General features: G+C 39.5%; 1 protein-coding gene across 2 annotated transcripts in view; it reads right to left on the bottom strand.

Moving 5' to 3' along the window:
* Positions 1-20,213, bottom strand: part of cindr (CIN85 and CD2AP related) — a 79,404-nt gene that overhangs the window by 14,924 nt on the left and 44,267 nt on the right. Inside the window, exons 8-9 of one of the 2 annotated variants that reach the window (XM_067154492.2) lie at positions 5,591-5,753; positions 2,165-2,466 (exon numbers count right to left, since the gene is read on the bottom strand). In XM_067154492.2, coding sequence (XP_067010593.2) covers positions 2,165-2,466; positions 5,591-5,753 — 465 coding nt within the window. The remainder of the gene's footprint in view (positions 1-2,164; positions 2,467-5,590; positions 5,754-20,213) is intronic. The other variant, XM_067154493.2, reaches the window with a different exon arrangement.

Below are 20,213 nucleotides of genomic sequence, written 5' to 3'. Positions count from 1 at the left end.
CAGAGGTATAGGTGGAGCAGCCCTAAGCAACACCACAAAAATTTGTAAATTATATACAATCACTGTTTGACTATGTACAACTCTTCTAACTTCCTCCATGCCAACTGCTGCTGCCATCTATAGGACATACTTCTAAATATAAATTTAAAAGTTCATTGTCTGTTTATATACTGTATCTCCCTAGCAAGCCCAGTCCACTGTTCTTCCGTTTAGTATTCTGCCAAATTTTTACAATTCTTTCATTCTACTGCACAACATGTTGCACATACCAAATGAATAAGATAATTAAGATATTTTACAAGAACATTTAAAAATAATTAAACACGTTTCTTTTTCGATTCCAGAGAAGACTGTTTCTCACATGAACAGTTCTATGAGGCATGGTCACCTTAGCCCCAAAAGGCAATAGGTATCACAAACGTGGTTTACAAAGAGTTTCTGGGGTAAATGAAACTCATTTTTTCAGCGAGTTTTCATACTTCAGGGATTTTCAGATAATGTCTTAGTACAGTACTGTGGAACGATTACTTTTCATCAAATTACGAAATCCACGCGAGCAAAACCGCGGGTAACTGCTAATCAATATATATATAAAATAAGTTTCATCTGTACATTTCTCCGAATTTAAAAAGAATGGTATTTCTGTATCAGTCGTGTCCATAGTAACAAGGAAATGCACATTTTAAGTTTCCGTCATCTCTGACAGTCTGTCTGTACGTACATGCATCACGAGAAAATGACTGAAGAGAATTTAATGAAAATGGGTAGGTAAAGTCAGGGAATGAGTCACTACAATCCAGGCTATAAATAACTTTATTCAAGGTGAGTGAAATGGTAACTTAGAGGAAGACCTAAAATTTAATTTTCAAATAATTATATTAGTGGTCCTATCCATAAATACTACATAACTAAAGTTGTATAGAATTAAAAATCTGATCATTTATGCCATACATTTTTACCGTTAACCGTACCAGCTATGATAACAGAGATATTCATAAATTTGTATTTTTGTTGCTAAGTCCATATCAATGCCAAGCCACGAGAAAATGGGTAAACAGAATTGAATGTAAATTGGTATTAGAGTCGGGGAATAAGGAACTACAGTATGGGCTATAATTAATTTTTTCACTCTGGAAGAAATGGTAGTTTAGGGGAAGACACCTAAAATGTAATGTTTAAATACCTATGTTATTGGTCCTATCAAAATGTACAGTACAACAAAAGTTATAGAGAATACAATTTCCAATCATTTATGTCTTATTCAATTTTACCGTACCGACTATGATAAGAGTGATATCACAGAGCCAGAAGAAAACTAAACATGAAGGCCTACAATAGATAGATAGATAGATAGATAGATAGATAAAAGTATTTTCTGTGGCAAAAGTGAAAGTTCATAAAATTTATCAATAACAACATTACACTGACCATTGTTTGTTGTGATGTTCTTTATCTCTTCTGTCGCTACTCATCTGCAATAGATGGGATTATTGCTACATACTGAGTATAACAGCCTGCCTGAATATTGGCAGGAAGAAATTGGGGAATTAGATAATTTTCTTTTTTTAGCATGCCATTCCTCTGGTTCATAAGTTTTCTGATACTACTGGTTCAAGGCTGTCAGTGGGCTGGTCATTCCAACTCTACAACTTTGGACTGTTAGACCGGCAGCATAATACTGTTCATAAGAAGTGAGAAAATTTGTGGTTTTTCATTTGTTCGAGTATTTCTTACGATAGCATTGCTTTTAATCATGACATTCCTACCGACATCATTGTAATGGCCTACGTTGATTTCAGTTGGTAAAAAACCACTAAGACAGTCTTTCTGACGATGTAAAAAGGCAGGTGGGGAGTGAGTGTCTGCCATTATAACAAAAACTTCCTGACTTGATTGTGACTAATAGTAAGCAAAAGGGCCTGCCATTACAATGAAAATTCCCTAACCCAGTCTTTACATGAGAAAATACATATAGTGACTTTCCCGTCGCGTTTGTGGGATAATGTTAAGATCTATACAATCTTAATCACAACCAAGGAGCACAGTTGCTCATAACATGTTCACAACTTAACCTAGAAGTCTGTACACAATGTAGAATTCCGTAGCAAAGCACGGGTATGTCAGCTAGTTTGTCTAATAAAAATACATAGGTTTTATTTCTCACCGGCTCTTTGTTGTATACGTTGGTTGGCAGTCTTCTGCGTGGAGCTTTCGCTCGGGATGCAGTAGGGTGGATGAGCATTGCACTTCTCTCCACACTATCAAACTCTGGTACTTCATCCTTACTAGTATGGGCGTTCACGCTGTGGCGCGCAGCTCGACTTGAGCCAGCACCATCCACAGCATCCATAAACCTTTGCTCCGCTAACGGGGCGGAGTGGTTCATCCTTTGCGGCTTCTTGATTGGAGGTGGCAGTAGGGGCTTCTTGCCAGGTATGGGGGGAACAGCTGAAGGGGATTTCTCATCTGTAAACAACATAACTCATCTTAGTAAGTTAGAAACAAAATTTCTGAGGAGAAAAACTATCCTGAAATAGTTCCAGACAATAGAAAATTTGATTTATAAGTAATGGAAAGGAACACACAAGAGACAAAACATGCTATATTCAGAAAGATAGAAACAAGAATAGGAAAACATAATAGAATAAACACAATGACAGGTTAGCATCAGATTTTTGGAGGATATTTTTTGTTTTCATCTGAAAGAAAGCGAAGCAAAGTAAAGTCATCTCTGTACAGGCCATGAAGGACCTTGGAGGGGGGGAAAGTAAAGCACATGTAGGGGTAGAGGGGTTAGCTCTACGCCCGGCCGCCTTTGCCCCCAGGAATTAACCTGGTACTCATTTTTTGGCGTAGGCTGAGTGAACCTCAGGACCATGTGCACTCCAGACGTGGAAATCTCGTTCCTTAAATTTATCGACTTCCTGACGAGGAATCGAATAAGACTTTACCATCTCGGCCAGGCTGCCCCTCAAGTGAAAGAAGTAGCTTTACTTTTGACATTGCCAAACAACGTTAAGCCATTTTAATTTATAATCACAACAGGGGTGGCACAAATTACATTCAGATGCATCCACATATTCCAGACCACTGAAGAAAGGTTCCTCAATTGTACCTGGTTGTCGTAATGTGGTAGGTGCCGGGCGACTTGAAATAAGGTACTATCCTGGCATTTGTCTGGAGGGAATGCAGAAAAAAACAGAGTAAAACCACACTCAGGATAGCCGCTGTCAGCACTGGGATTCGAACTTCGGATCTCTGAATGTTGCAGCTCTTTAGTCCTCTGGTGGAGCATGAGTAAACATTTTCAGCCATAGAGGTGAATGATGAGCACAAAATACTGGGCCAGAACATGAAAACACAAAATGCTTTTACTATTTTTCAGCGTAGTATAAACTTTCACACACACTTACAGTCTCCACCCAAGCTTTTCATTTCCCTCAGTTCACCTCTGTACATAATGTAAGAATCACCACTAATCACTTTCCTTTTCTGGTTTTCCCTTTCAAAATTTCTGACATCCTTTTTAAGTTTTCTGTAACTTCCACTGATAGAACACTGATCATGTTCACATAAATTATGATCACCTTCAAATGCAGAAGCTGTCTTTACTTGGTTTGTAAACAGACAATATGGCCAATAAGAAACGACAAATATCCGTATAACACTTCACAATTTAAATTAATTTATTGCGTTGAAAACTCTTCTAAGGTAATGTATTATTAAAATGAAAATAATATCTGCACTTTTATTTTTTTGCTAGTGGCTTTACGTCGCACCGACATAGACAGCATTTATGGCGACGATGGGATAGGAAAGGCCTAGGAATGGGAAGGAAACGGCCATTGCCTTAATTAAGGTACAGCCCCAGCAGTTGCCTGGTGTGAAAATGGGAAACCACAGAAAACCACCTTCAGGGCTGCCGACAGTGGGATTCGAACCCAATATCTCCCGGATGTAAGCTCACTGCTGCACGCCCCTAACCGCACGGCCAACTCGCTCAGTATGAATGGAAGTAGGAATGATCTAAGTGTAAATCATCACAATAATGATGACCCCATGTGTGTACCAGGACATCAGCTGTCTCGGAGAAGTTCATGCCTGCTAAACAGAATTAATTGTGGCCACAGAAGAACCAAGTCCATGCTGTGACTGTGGAACTTCAAATTAGACCATAACACATACATCATTGAGGAGTGTTCCAGGAGACTGTTTAATGGCAGCTGGAAGGAAATAATTAATGCCACTTTGAAAGCTTTAAGAATGGGTAAATTTGCTTAATATAATTTGATCTGTTTCACCACATGTACTGTATTCACTTGCCTTTTATGTGACACGTTGTAAATACCCATATTATTATTATTATTAATAATAATAATAATAATAATAATAATAATAATAATAATAATAATAATAATAATAATAATAATAATAATAATAATAATAATGGTTGTAAGTAATGCTAACTACTTTCATGGTTTCTCAAGACACCGAGGTGTACAAAATTTTGTAATTCCTCTGACTCTTAAGGCTGCGTGTTTGAGACATTTTCAGTATTAGATTTCATCTTAGATGGTGCAGCATCCTCAAAGATGCATGGGTCGCCCATATGGCGTCAAGGGGAAAGACCTGCGGCAGGCCTCTCCAGCGGCCACACGTCATTATTACTAACACAACAGTTGTTCCTTTTTTTCCCTGGCCGTATTGGCGCTTTTCTATAAGGCACTCCCAAAATTATTTCAGGTCAGCATATCCAGTTCTGAGGCACTACTTCTCTATCTACAACCAGATTTCTTACTACCCCTTCTTCCTGTAAGCTGGAATGAACAGATCTTCTTTCTCTAAGTTGCCTTTGGTCTTCCTTTAACATCTCAGAACAGTGAATATTCTGGATATTGTTACTTTTCTGTTAATCCCTACATTCAATGTCATCATTCTTACTCATTTCAATTTCTTGTTCTGCACAAAAACAGCCAACATACTTTTACAAAAAACGTAACACTGTCTCTGAATATCACAAAAACAAACACCCCACTTAAAAAAAAAAACCCACAAAATTACATTAACAACCGACAACAAGCCACACCAATCCAACTCCTGAACACCACAACCATGACCACCATAAGAAATAACATGATGCAATGCAAGGGAGAAAAGGAATACATGATTTGAGCATTGCGATATTCTCTTTTCAAGCTGCAAATGAGAGCAGGACTTCCGACCAAACGGCGGGCAATAAGTGACACACTTTCAGCTATTCATGGCGACTGTTAAGGGAAGGAATTCCAGCATTTACAGTGACAAATAAGAGAAGCTACATCAGCCATTGCAGCAACATTCTGAAATGGTGGGAGTTTCAAAATATTTTAAGTTCTGCAAACAAGAAATTGAAATTGAGAGGAATACTGATCGGGAGGTCAAGAAAACATGTAAAAATCAGAAAGGTCAAGAAAACATGTAAAAATCAGAAGAGTTGGCAGGTATGGAGTATGCACCTTCAAAGTTGTTATAACAAACCTTAGCTTCCTATCTTTAATGTGTAATCCATTACTTCCAAATATAGCTATAAAAAACTTGCTAAATACATTACCTGGTTTAGGAGGAAGGTCCAGAGATTTGCGCACAGAAGCTTCTGCTGGTTCTGTCCTCGCTGAACCAGGAGACACTGAAGGTTTCGTGATGGTATCTCTGATACGATTTGTACTTGTAGCTGTCTGACTTTTGGCAGGCGGTCGTTCAGGTTTCTTGGGCTGCTGTAATAGATAAATACATCATGATCCACAGGTGACAACATGGTTAGTATGGTGTGCCACATACACATCTAACAGATAAATACTGTCAATATTTTTGCTGGAGAACCTTTTCCTTGAAGGCTACAATCATATTCACATCAAACAACTGGGAGAAATGGAAAACTTCCAAGATATTCTGCTAACCTATTTCTACGATAAGCATCATATTATCAAAGTTAACACAAATGTAAGCTGGCAAGGACTGGATGATAGATGATGCATGCTGTCAAAGTGAAACAATTAAGCAGAGCTCAGTTTTATATAAGGCTTATCTTAAGAGCAATATATTTACCCTTGTTGGAAAAAAAATCAAGTGGTACTGAGAGAGAGATTTATTAAAGAAATAATAAATCATCCATCCTCCAATGAGGGTGACCGTTCAGATCTGCAATACAATCAAGTTACAATTCCAATACAATTAAAAAACATCAAAAAGTGGAAAATTGTTATTGCTGTTATGGTCTTTTTTCCTGGTGGGGGGAGAGGAGGAACGTTAATCATGTTCTCAGGTATAGATGGAGATGAATAATTTGTAGAGTGTCCCTCAGAATCTGTATTACTATTTTTTTCTAATTCGCAGAATGGAACTTTAAAAATTTTGTAGTAAGGCCAATGTCTGACTAGGGAGGGTGCCTCTTGCTCCGAATAGCACACCTTTGACAACGCACTGATCAACAGGTATTTTGTATTTTGCTGAGATGTATGGTACATAAATAGCTTGTTTTTCTAGATCCACATTCTGAGCCTGATTCGACTCTCTTTCAAAGTGAACAGTGGTATCGAAGACCATTGTTTTACTGTCCTTTCTCCAGATGGCTATGATGTCAGCCCTCCGATTAGAGTCATCGGTGGAGATGAAAGTGAACCTCCTCGTGCATCTACCATTCACACTGTCTCAAGACTTGAGCAATCAACGTTCTTAGATGGTGGTGGCGATGCACATAAGCTCACTGCTCCAGCAGAATCCCAGCACATTTCCAAGGGTTTCTGTCTCATTGCAGCCATAATTAATAATGATATTAGTTTTACATCCCACAACTACTTGAAAGCTTTCAGAAATGTTGCGGTGCCAGAAATCTCTTCTACTCGCTGACAGATCTACCTAAACAACCTTGTGAGCATGAGCAGTGTCCTGTTGAAAACTCCCATTCTGCTCCATGACTAAAGTTAGATATAAGGGCTTTACAACAGAATATAGCACTGTGTTTTGGTATACTTTCGCAGATACTTCACACTTTTATCACAAACAAAAATATTTGAAATGCCATCAAAGGAAACTCCCTAGTAAACCATCAATGATACCAGATGATGTGCTCTCTGGATTTTCAGAAACACTTGACAAGCTGCAGCTGTATCTTAGGCATAGACATGATTACATTGATGATTTGAAGTGTTCTTGAATTGTGGAAGCTTTCTTTTCAGCAAAGGGAAATTTTTTATTATCAATTTGTGCGCACAACTAAAGTGGAGTTTAGCATTTGATCCGCCGGCCCCGTGGTGTAGGGGTAGCGTGCCTGCCTCTTACCCGGAGGCCCCGGGTTCAATTCCCGGCCAGGTCAGGGATTTTTATCTGGACCTGAGGACTGGTTCGAGGTCCACTCAGCCTACGTGATTAGAATTGAGGAGCTATCTGACGGTGAGATAGCGGCCCCGGTCTAGGAAGCCAAGAATAACGGCTGAGAGGATTCGTCATGCTGACCACATGACACCTCGTAATCTGCAGGCCTTCGGGCTGAGCAGCGGTCGCTTGGTAGGCCAAGGCCCTTCAAGAGCTGTAGTGCCATGGGGTTTGGTTTGGTTTTAGCATTTGATCCACCCCTGCTTCTTCAATTACGTTGTTAAGTATTGCCCATTGCTGTGACAATGTACTTTTATGACAAAGATTACTTCCTAGCACCCCTTATTTCTCTTGCCACCACCTTTAGTTCTGGCAAAGATTTTAACAAATTCTTATTTCATGGCACTCATGAGCTATAGTAATCTAGCAGACAGCAGAAAACAAGATGGTAAAATACACTCCTGGTCTCACCAGAGCGTTCAATTGTTCGATAAACAAAACATTCTGGTGATGCCAAGCTTCTTAAGAATATCAACAACGTCTGAAGGCTGTCTTCCTACCTTGATCAATGCTATTACAATTACACAATTCTCATAACCACCCTGCACCTTCATTACAAGACACTGGGTCTAACAGGATCACTTTGGAGATTAATGCTGATATATGCATGATAACAGACATAAATTTACAGTTACAGAAAGAGAGATGAAAGTTTTGTAAGCAGCTCAGAAAGGCAAAATATATAGATATTTTGGAAAAGTTACTACAAGGGGAGATCAAATATAAAGTTTATTTTTTATTTAAATTCATTTATCGAAAAACACAAGTTTCCTGCTTTGGAAATGCATTTGTCCCAGTGTATAGGCAGCTTTTTGATGCCCTCATCATAAAAAGAACAGGGTCCTGTCACCAGCCAGTTATGCACGAATTCTTCCACACTCTCATCATCTTCAAATCATTGCCCTCCTAGAGCTTCTTTAAGAGGTCCGAACAAATGGAAATCACAGGGTGATTGGTCCGGGCTGTAAGGAGGATGATCAAGTGTAGTCCAGTGCACTTCCTGTAGCTTGGAGACAGAGCTGCAGTATGGGGCCACGCATTATCGTGGAGGAGGATAACCTGTCGAAGTGGTTGGTCTAGTCTTTTGAGGCGATATGCAACCCTCGCCTTGTTCAACACCTCGCAGTAGTAAGCAGCATTGATTGTGCGTCTCTCATGCAAAAAATCAATCAGCAAAATGCCTCACCTACCAAAAGAAAAACAGTTGCAAGAACCTTGCCAGCTGACAGTCGAGTATTGGCTTTCACTAGTGCTGCCTACCCTTTCCTCCGCCACTCCTTACTGGCTTGTTTGGATACAGGGGTGTAGTGGTGGACCCATGTTTCGTCGCAGGTGATGATCTGACTCAAAAATGCATCACCTTCTTCCGCAAAACTTGCTGTAAGCCTCTGACAGACCTCCAAACGTCTCAACTTCAGATTTTTGGTCAAAAGGCGAGGGACCCATCTGGAACACAATTTACGGAACTGTAGGTCCTTTGTGATGATTGCTTGACAGCTCCGACTTGTTCTGCAATTTCTGATACTCTCGCCCATCGATAGTCGTCAATAATGTCTTTAACCACACAAATGTTTCATCTGTAATGCTGGTCTGAGGACGGCAATCGTGTTGCTGATTTTCCACACATTCTCATCCTTCCTTGAACTTTCTCTGCCAGGCAAACACACTCGTCCTTGACAATGTTTGATCACCGAACTGTGCAGTCAATCTCTGGCAAATTTCCACTGCTGTAACTCCTTCACAAGCAAGAAATTTTATAATTATGCGTTGCGCAGTGGAGGGGTGCACCTGTTACTCTGACATCGTGAGCGTTACCGACGAAACGGCCCGAAATATCTAACAGCACACACTCTCTCCACTCCTAAAGGTCCCACCTAAGCATAGAGAAGCGCGGGGCCAGTCCTACCAACTGTTGGTGTTCAGGAACAAAAATCCCGTTTATATTTGACGACCTTCATAATTTATTTACGGAAAAAACAAAATAGAGTTAAATCTGAATAAATTATTGACTGGGGAGAATTCATTACAAGATATTAAAATCATTCCGTATTGACGGTTTTCACTTTACAAAGGAAATCTAAAGATGGAGATATGTATGTATTGAATAGGACAAATTAAATTTCCTTTGTAAAGTGAGGAGAATTTGTTATTTATTTATTTAAATTGGCAAGCTTATATATTAGGAGGAAGAATACTGGACTAACAGGAAAGCTCACCTGAGTTAGGAACCATGTGGTCCAAGGCGCCTCAATGAAACAAGGAGGACGAAAAGAAAGAAGTTAAATAATAACCCTTCCATTTCCACTCCCTTTCACTTGCCATCCCAGCAATAGTTATTGTGTCAGGCCACTTTTCTCTCCCTTCTTCAGTTTCCCCACCAACACAGTGCACATCTGTTTGAGACTCGCAGTATACTGAGTTTGCCAACAAGCAGCCGGGAAGTCTTTTGTTACAGTGATTTTTAACTTTCATCATCTTCTTTTTGTTCCATCTTATAGAACTAATTTGGATTTTCTCGAAGAATTTGGTTTGCAGCCTGGCTTGCATGACTAATATTTAGGGAGTGTATCTCACACAAGGAGAATAAGTCACAGAATGGAGCTGCGCTGTGAAATTAACTTTTTAACCAGACTTGAAATTCAGTTATATTATTAAGGGGAACTGTATAGAGCAAATAAGACCCTTCATTAATAACATGGAAGAGACCATTTCTGGAAATATTTCCAAAACGAGATAATTCAAACAAAGTTTTCTGCTGTTGACCTTGGTGCTTCGCTCCAGGTTGAAAGACTAAGGATGTAGAAAACGCCCAGTAGAGCGTTAATTGTAAAATTGGATTACAGTTCTTATTTATATCTAGCAGCTCAAGTTTTTATTTGTAATCCTGTAATGGAACCACGCCAGTTTTTGTTAGAAGACAAATAATTAGTCATAACAGCGGTCCTAATTTTAAGTTTTTAATTGTAATGAATTTGTGATTTTAATCAAGTCATCAATGTTGTTAGGGAATTATTTTTGCTCGGGAAGAGAATGGACTATTTTCTCAAAACATGTACGAGTAGAGAAATGTAAAAACAGAGCGTTCTTTTAAGAGCGTCTCGTATTGACAAGACTGACTCTTATTAAATTACCAATTTTCAGTAGGATGAAATTAATATAAAATGTTCTATAAAAAATGTCTGAAAGACCATGTGTATATAAGCAAGCCCTCAATTAAATAAGTAAGTGTTTCCACACCTTCACCCATGAGAACCTAATTAGTTTGCATCTTTGTATTTTTTTTTTGCTAGGGGCTTTACATCGCACCGACACAGATAGGTCTTATGGCGACTATGGGATAGGAAAGGCCTAGGAAGTGGAAGGAAGCGGCCGTGGCCTTAATTAAGGTACAGCCCCAGCATTTGCCTGGTGTGAAAATGGGAAACCACGGAAAACCATCTTCAGGGCTGCCGATAGTGGGATTCGAACCTACTATCTCCCGGATGCAAGCTCACAGCCGCGCGCCTCTAACCGCACGGCCAACTCGCCCGGTCATCTTTGTTTTAAAACAATCATAGGGCCAGATTCATTTAATATTGCCGGGCTGAGTGGATCAGACAGTTGAGGCGCTGGCCTTCTGACCCCAACTTGGCAGGTTCGATCCTGGCTTAGTCCGGTGCTTAGTGAAGGTGCTCAAATTTGTCAGCCTCGTGTCGGTAGATTTACTGGCACGTAAAAGAACTCCTGCGGGACTAAATTCTGGCGCCTCGGTGTCTTCGAAAACTGTAAAAGTAGTTAGTGGGACGCAAAGCAAATATTATTATTAGATTCATTTATTTCCATGCTAATATTAATGAACTACAAATACAGTTGAAATAGTTTATTGAGGCATCGTTTCTAATTTATTTAAAAACTTCATCATTGATCCGTATTGAACTAATAGTTACAACGCTATAAAGAGAAAAATGTTCCACCTTTTCAATACAATAACACTGTTGCAATAATCAATGTAGCAACATATTTAATTTATTAAGGGACCGGTTTCGATATCTGTCCATCTCATCATCAGCCTACACAAAAATGGCAAGAAGTTTCGGTCAAAAGGCGAGGGACCCATTTGGAACACAATTTACGGAACTGTAGGTCCTTTGCGATGATTGCTTGACAGCTCCGACTTGTTCTGCAATTTCTGATACTCTCGCCCATCGATAGTCTTCAATAATGTCTAACCGCACAAATGTTTCCTCTGTAATGTTGGTATGAGGACGGCAATCGTGTTGCTGATTTTCCACACGTTCTTGTCCTTCCTTGAACTTTCTCTGCCAGGCAAACACACTCGTCCTTGACAATGTTTGATCATCGAACTGTGCAGTCAATCTCTGGCAAATTTCCGCCGCTGTAACTCCTTCACAAGCAAGAAATTTTATTATTATGCGTTGCGCAGTGGAGGGGCGTTACCATGGTGTTCCTCCAATAGTGGTACTAATCACAGGTAACACAAACGCATGGTGTTTCGCACATATGGGTACTACTTATAAGCAACACAGACCCGTGGTGTTCCTGACATAGTAGGACTAATCACGGGAGCCAGTATTCCCGTGATGTTCCTCACTTACTGCAACTAATCATAGGCCACGTTTACTCATGGTGTTGCTCACATAACTGTACTAATCATAGGCAATGTAGACCCACGCTGTATCACACATTAGCCCTTTCCACCCTGAGCCACACGATCATGCGGGTTGGGGTTTTATTTTATTAAAAGAAAACTAGCCCATTCCCCTGCGTCACACCGGGCTGTAATGATCATGCGGGTTCCGCGCTTTGTATTGCAGTTGTTTTTATTTTGATAGTTGGGTTTAAAGGAGGCAGCATGTGTGTTTAAACTTTTGTAAACAAAACATACCATGCGGCCTCAAGTTAAATTGTCCCTTTTTATTATCCTTTACATAGTGATTTCGTTGTGAATCTTTTTAAAACATCCTAGAATCATCATAGAAGGTATACATATCCTTGACAATGCTACTTTTCGAACCTAGCGGTTATAATAAACTGTCAATCTGTAACTAGCACGATGTTGCGGGTTAGGTCTTAATTTGAGGTATTGGTGTGTTTCTACCCTCAAAAGTGATCATTAGTATTTTGGGAAGATTGCTCGAATTAAGCATTAGTATACTTATGTGAATACAAAATACATGTATTTATATGAATTTTCGGGATATCAGCTGAAGAAATAGCGAGGTTAACCTATGCATCTGATTGTAAGGACTTACTCAGTGAAGATGGTGATGATGACGTGTGGGTACCTGAACCTGTATCTTCACACGTAGGCCATGATTCTAATGATTCTCATCACGGTGGCGATATTGATGAAGAGGAAGAACACACAGGAGATAAATGATTCTACTGATAATCATTCTCTAATCCTTTACCTACATGTCAATCAGCGAGTCCCCACCCGGCATGGAACCGAAGACTACTTTTCAAAGAATATTCTGTTTATATTTTCAAAGAATATTCTGTTTATATTTTCAAAGAATATTCTGTTTATATTTTCAAAGAATATTCTGTTAATATAAGTCCTATATTGATGTTTTATAACCTATTTTACTTCATATATTTGATTCACTGTAAATAAAATCACCCACTTACAGTATTTCATATTCTCAACATGTGTCATTCACAAAGAAATGTGCTCAAATAATCCCTAACTAGCACGATCATGCGGGTGATTTTCCACGAAAATGGTGAAGAAAATACTTTTTTACTATTTTTCTTGAAATCTAGGCTCAAAATTACGAACATTGAAGTAAGAAAAAATTCAAATTTTAAAGAAAATATCTCAGGGTGGAAAGGGTACTGGCAACACAATCCCACAGTGTTCCTCACATAAAGGTACTATTATTCTCAGGCAAAGCAACAGTACTAAACACAGGCGCCAGCCAAACCTGTGGTGTTTCTCACTTAGTGGCATTAAAAACAGGCAACGTACACCCATGGTGTTTCTCATAAAGTGGCTCTACTCATAGGTAACGCAGACCCATTCTGTTTTTTTTTTGCTAGTTGTTTTACGTCGCACCGACACAGATATGTCTTATGGTGGCGATGGGACAGGGAAGGGCCAGGAGTGGGAAGGAAGCGGCCGTGGCCTATATAAGGTACAGCCCCAGCATTTGCCTGGTGTGAAAATGGGAAACCATGGAAAACCATTTTCAGGGCTGCCGATAGTGGAGTTCGAACCTACTATCTCCCGAGTACTGGATACTGGCCGCACTTAAGCGACTGCAGCTATCGAGCTCGGTGACCCATTCTGAACACAGTGGAACCGATGACCATTATCACAAACAAAGCCCAGAACTGCAGAGTTTTTCACATATTGGTACAGCTCCTATGTAATGTAGACCGATGGTTTTCCTCACACGATGGTACTAGTCACAAGTAACGTCAAGCCATGGTGTACCGCACGTAATAGTACTATTACAAGTGATGAAAATCATTTTTTGACCGTATTGAAAGTTTCATAAACTGTATATAGGATAATATCTTTTATTTATTTCCACCTATTCAATACATTACAAGAAGTTGGCATTTACTTTAAAACATTATTCAGATGAGACATGTTTCGCCTCTCACTGTGAGGCATCTTCAGTCATTATCAAAAACCTTATTATTTTACCAGGCATCTGGTTAAAGATATTCAAAAATGTGTTTGATGATTATAAGAGAGGTAAGATTTACGTTAGTTATAAACATGTTCATGAAGTAACTAAAAATCCAATATATTGATAAAAACATATGTAGTTCTTTGTTGAATAGGACTTGTTTGATTCCATAGTAGAAACAAACAAGTCCTATTCAACTTCATGAACATGTTTATAACTAACGTAAATCTTACCTCTCTTATAATCATCAAACACATTTTTGAATATCTTTAACCAGATGCCTGGTAAAATAATAAGGTTTTTGATAATGACTGAAGATGTCTCACAGTGTGAGGCGAAACATGTCTCATCTGAATAATGTTTTAAAGTAAATGCCAACTTCTTGTAATGTATTGAATAGGTGGAAATAAATAAAAGATATTATCCTATATACAGTTTTCGTAATAGTACTAGTCGCAAGTATTCTCATGGTTCTAATTTCATCATCCCTTGGTCGCGCCTTTTAGTAACCTGTTACGACAGGCAGAGGATATCGTGGGTGTATTCTTCATCTGCATCTCCCACCCACAGAGGGCATATAAAGTTCATTAACAGAAAGTGTATTGACAAGGTAGATTTAACAAGAATGCTATTTTAAATAGTTTTTAACGAGCTAACCTCTAATGGTTAAAGTTTACCGAAGGGTTGTTAAAACTCAATTTCACAGCAATAACAAATATTAAAACTGGTACAATTTTATTTTACGTAACTTAATGATTTGCTTGAATTCACAAAACACAGCAGATGTGGGTAGAGCCGTGGTATAAGCTAGTTTCAAACATTTTTTTAAATTTCCAAAAAAAAGCTAAGTTAGTTTAAGAACCATTTATTTTTTGTTAACAAGTTGCTACATACATTCCTACCATACGCCCAGGGTGACCTGTAAGGATCTGACACACTGGCAACAACCCTGTACCACACACGAGTCATGCAGTAGCTACAGCTACTCTTGCACATCCGAGTTGCATGACCGAGATGGACTCTCTTCATTTCCGTAACAGACAGGCTTCCTCTCTGCTAGTCTACAGCTGGTATCAAGCAAAACTGTTGCTCGACTTCCTCAGTGTTTATCACAAGGCCAAGGGTGACTCACATGCATGTTAGATAACAACATACGCCTACAACGAATGGGCTGTACTTAATGAGACACATGATAAGGTAAACACATAAAAATTCCTCTACCCAGGCATGTTTCCACAAGGACTTTTTAAAGAGAATTATCTGATCAATCTTTCCCTTCCTGTAGTGAGCATTGTCAAAATATTATGAACAGAGAAAGTTTGTGAATTTGCTGGTCTTGGGAACCACTCGACCTATTTAATCCTTCCACATTCTTGCCAATCATCACAGAGTGTACAGAGGGTCATTCACCTAAGATGTGACACTCAAACAACTTTTTTTTTTTGCTACTGGTTTTAGTCGCACCGACACAGATAGGTCTTATGGCAACGATGGGATAGGGAAGGCCTAGGAATGGGAAGGAAGCGGCCGTGGCCTTAATTAAGGTACAGCCTGGAGTGAAAATGGGGAACCACGGAAAACCATCTTCAGGGCTGCCGACAGTGTAGTTCAAACCCACTATCTTCCGGATGCAAGCTCACAGCTGAGCGCCCCTAACCGCACAGCCAACAACTTCTAATCCATTAGATATCAATATTCTGTTTTCATATTCGAAAACATATACAGAGGCTTGTAAAACATTGTGCTACTTTATTTTTTCAAGGGATTATTAACAACAGAGATATCGACACAATCTTTGTTTTGTTTTTTTTAACTTGAGCTACAGTACTGTATTTCTCCAAATTCACAAGGTTTTCCCTCAGAATTTCATGTGAAAACTCTAACGTCATCTTACATTCACAACCTAACAGTACTGAACACAAGTGGCAGCTACCACAACAACAACAACGCTGTTTCAGTTCTTCACCCCCTGCGTGTGCACAAACCTACCTTTAAAGCATGCGTCTTTATCATACATCGCTAGCCACGGAGTACAGCCGTAGCCAGCAAGAGCTAGTGGCAGCTCTTAGAAGTAACACTTATATAGAAAACCAGGAACAGTTTTGAGATGGATCGTCATATTGTAAAGACACACAGGACAGATATTACTGGCAAGTTTTCAACGTGTTCTCGTCAATATTATGACGCCAATTTTAAGTAATGGTTACTAAACATGGATAAATGAGGAACAATCATGCAGCCGCAAGAAAATCAGCATAACTCAAGCCAATGTTTAGGACTGGATTAGAAAGACAAAGCTTGCTTAAAAAATGTGTACTCTACAAGAAAAGCATTCAGAGGCCCACAACATGAATACTTTAAAGAAGTCGAAGATGAAATTGTGGGGGTTGTACACAAAAAACGCAAGGAAGAAATGGCCATAACATGAGATGCGATGCGCATGCGGTCTCGCGAAGTGGTGTCACAAAGAGGAATTTCTGGTACTTTCACTGGCAGTATCAGATGCCTCTCATAAAACTGATTAGAGAAATAGAAAGAATTTACACAATACTTGTGTTTATTTTTTCTCGAATTAAATATGTTATTCGTTATAAGATTATGATTTCACAATTTACTTTTTAAGCCAGATAGAACTTTTTTGAAGGAAATGTGGGAGATTCGGAAAAATACAGTAATTTCAGATACTGGAATAAAAGTTTGTACTATTACAACTTCACCAACGTGATTAATTTATTCATATATCAGACAATTACTTTTTGAAATACTGTATCAATAATACATCAACTCGGATTCTACTGGTTCAGAGTGGGCACTAGTCTTGCTCTACCAGGCAGTGTTCGCTGGTGCAAGGTGTCTACTTGTTGTGATCCCTAGACAAACAACTGGTACCCTACAGTAAGTACGAGCATATCTTGTAAATAAAATTTGATGTGTCCCTTGGGTTTGCAACTAAAGACAGAATAGGGAGTTTTACGCTTTTGGAAGGTATCGAGACAGCCGCCCGTCCTTTTCATCATTCAGGTCAATAAGAGAATATCTTTTCCTTTTCTTTAATAAAAACTGTTTTGAGGGTGTCACCCTTTACATAAGAGGTTGAGAGTTCCATTTTTTGATCCCACGAGTAACTAGGCAAGAAGTGGTCAATATTCCAGAGAGCGCACTGTATCTGGAGGTAGGCCAGTAGCAACTACTCATCCAGTAGCCATTCATCAGCTCGTTGCGACCCCAAAACTTGTGACTGGGGGAGGATGAAACCTCCACACATGTTCATACAACAAACACGTTACCTAAGATAGAGAGGCTCTGGCTAGACAGTTTGAGAAATTAAATTTAAGGTTAGGATAGTAAACGAAGAAAATAGAAATGATGAAAAAAAGAAGCACAGGAACCCCTCAGGTAACTTAAGGGACACCTTGTTAGTCTGTCTCTATTCCAAGGCCAATCCAGCACTGGTAATCCTTAGCTGGCACAACCCTCAGGATCAATGAGCACACAAGCCCCCACACCGATGTCACAGTCACAGTGACCATCTGGGACCCTTCAACATGAATACACTCCCTGATTGGTTAGTCCTATTAAAGAATGGAACCCATCAAGTGTGCCTATAATTCAATATTCTACAAAGAATTTCATATACATTTTTTTTACTCTTATCCTAACAATTTTTCAGGGGAAACCATTATTTTCTGTGGTTAGGCGCATGCTTTATCTGAAAAAAAAAAAGAAGAAAACATCATCATCATCATCATCATCATCATCATCATCTTAATTTCCCGTTTCTAGCTTCCCGGGTCAGGTTGTGAATCAAGAACCTCCATCCCTTCCTGTCTCTCCACCACACTTCTCCCTTTTTAAGTACATCTTGTTTTCCTCCCCTCTTCTCTATACACTCCCACACAGAATCTGTCCACCTCTTTCGGGGTCTTCCTCGTGGTCTCTTTCCTGTTAACTTCTCTGAAAAAGCTTTCCTTGGCACTCTCTCTTCTCCCATTCTCATCATATGCCCATATCTTGCCTTGAAGTTTCAAGATTCCTGTCCTTTTCCTTATCTCTTCATTTCTAATTCTATCCTTTCTGGTCTTGCCCTCGACACCTCTTAGGAATTTCATCTACGTTGCCTGTATTCTACCCTCCTCTCGTTTTGTTGTAGTCCACGATCCAGCTGCATAGGTTAGTATGGGTTCATAACAGGTTGAATCTAATACTTTCCTACATTTCTTCAGGACATCTTGGTTTCACAAACTACTCCTTACACTCAGGTAGAAGCTGTTTGCTTGTATTCTTTTCCCAATCTCCTTGGTTATCTTTCCATCTTCTGTGATCACACTTCCCAAGCACTTGAAACCTTTAACCACTTCCAGAATTTTACCATTCAGTCTTATCTTTCCTCTTCCTTCATTCCTTCCCCTTGTCATCACTATTGTTTTACTATTCTCTGTGCTTACTTTCATCCCAAATTTTTCTGTCTCTTGATTCCATACATCTACTTGTTTTTGCACTTCCGTTTCATCCTCACCCCATATCACCATATCATCTGCAAACAACATGGCTTTTGTTACCTGTCTTCCCAATCTCTGTTTAATGTCCTTATGAATTTCATCCATGACTATGATGAATAGTATGGGGGATAGTACACTTCCCAGTGGGAGACCAGTTTCAACTTTAAGCCATTCTGTTTATCCTATACTAGTCTTCACACTACTAACACAATTTTTGTACATAGCTTTTATCATTCGCACTTCCACTTTGTTAACTTGTCTTTTTCGTAATGTGTCCCATACCAACTGTCTGGGCGCACTGTCATAAGCTTTCTCAATGTCAATAAATGTCATCACTATGTCTTTTCCAAACTCCCATCTTTTCTCCATCATATGTCTTAATGTAAATGCAACTAACCTCAGCCTTCGTGGGTGGGGGTTAACTTCCAATAAGTAACCAGGGGAACCTGACCCCTACAGAGCGCGTCCCCAAGTGGCGGATAGGTGGTCCCTACAGTACGCAGGGCTGGTTGAAATACCCAATACAACCGGCGGACCAACAGGTGGCTCAATTCCTGGGGCCTTTAAAATACTGGGACACCCTCTCCCCATGGTCATAAATATGGAGGGCCCTTGCCCTGGGTTATAGGTGAAGACCTCAACGGTATCTACAGCAGAGAAGATGGACTTCGGTACGGTGGAGATGGCGGAAGGGGCAAACCTGTAGTGTCTGTTCTCCAGAGGAGCGGCTACAAAAGGCGCTTGACTCCATGTTAGGGGCGGCCTAATTTGAACCTGGCAGAAGGTAATAAAATGCCTTTTGGTGAACCCATCGTACAAACATCCTAAAAAATGAGTGTGAGTGAATCGAAAGAAAACCACAATGAAGGGTAAATTGCTAATCTCATCAAAAAGAGAACATACATGCAGGATTTAGAATTAAATTTCCTATAAAAATATATGTATGTATTTTTTTTCATAAACCTAATAATTTGCCAGAAAATTGCACTTTCACCGTGTTGAAGAATGCTCACACGTCGAGGACCGTACAGAAGGAAGGAACTTCAGGCACTATGCGGACATTTGATAGCATACTTAACCTGAACAATGCGGTCTCTCTTATCTCATTTACAGCTGCTAAGGTAAATCCGGATGTGATAAATATGAAGAACAAGCATGAAATATACTTAAAAATAAGGCTTTGGCATTCAACAGCCGCAGTTATCCAAAGAATGCTTCCGGTCACTATGTATTACATTCGGAAGTACAACTCATAACATACGCTAGTTATCAGCTAGTTGTTTGGCACCCTGTCTAGTTTCTACAGCACAGCTTTATTCGGAAGGAGTGGCTTCTGCTGAACATACACCAACTGGGAATATCAGAGACTATCTGCAAAAACCATTTGGGAATAGATTCTCACTGTTTGGACTCTACGAAACTATTTTTAAAAGACGGGACCTAGAATGCTCTCGATGCAGGGCTGACGAGATTTGGAATGACGACGTGCCGCTAGCAGGGAAGTTGACGGCACAAGACGATAATTCAAATGAAAGCAGTCAAAGTGATTAGGTTTACTGTGTGGTAGGCCTACTTCTCAACTGACAGAGACAAATGACTGGCCATTCATTTCTTTTCTATCAATATTGCATAACACGATAATACGATATCCTTATCCCTTTTC

Source organism: Anabrus simplex, chromosome 10 (genome assembly GCF_040414725.1).
Source record: "Anabrus simplex isolate iqAnaSimp1 chromosome 10, ASM4041472v1, whole genome shotgun sequence".
In the NCBI taxonomy this organism is placed as follows: Eukaryota; Metazoa; Arthropoda; class Insecta; order Orthoptera; family Tettigoniidae; genus Anabrus; species Anabrus simplex.
This window is presented reverse-complemented; position numbering and strand designations above follow the sequence as displayed.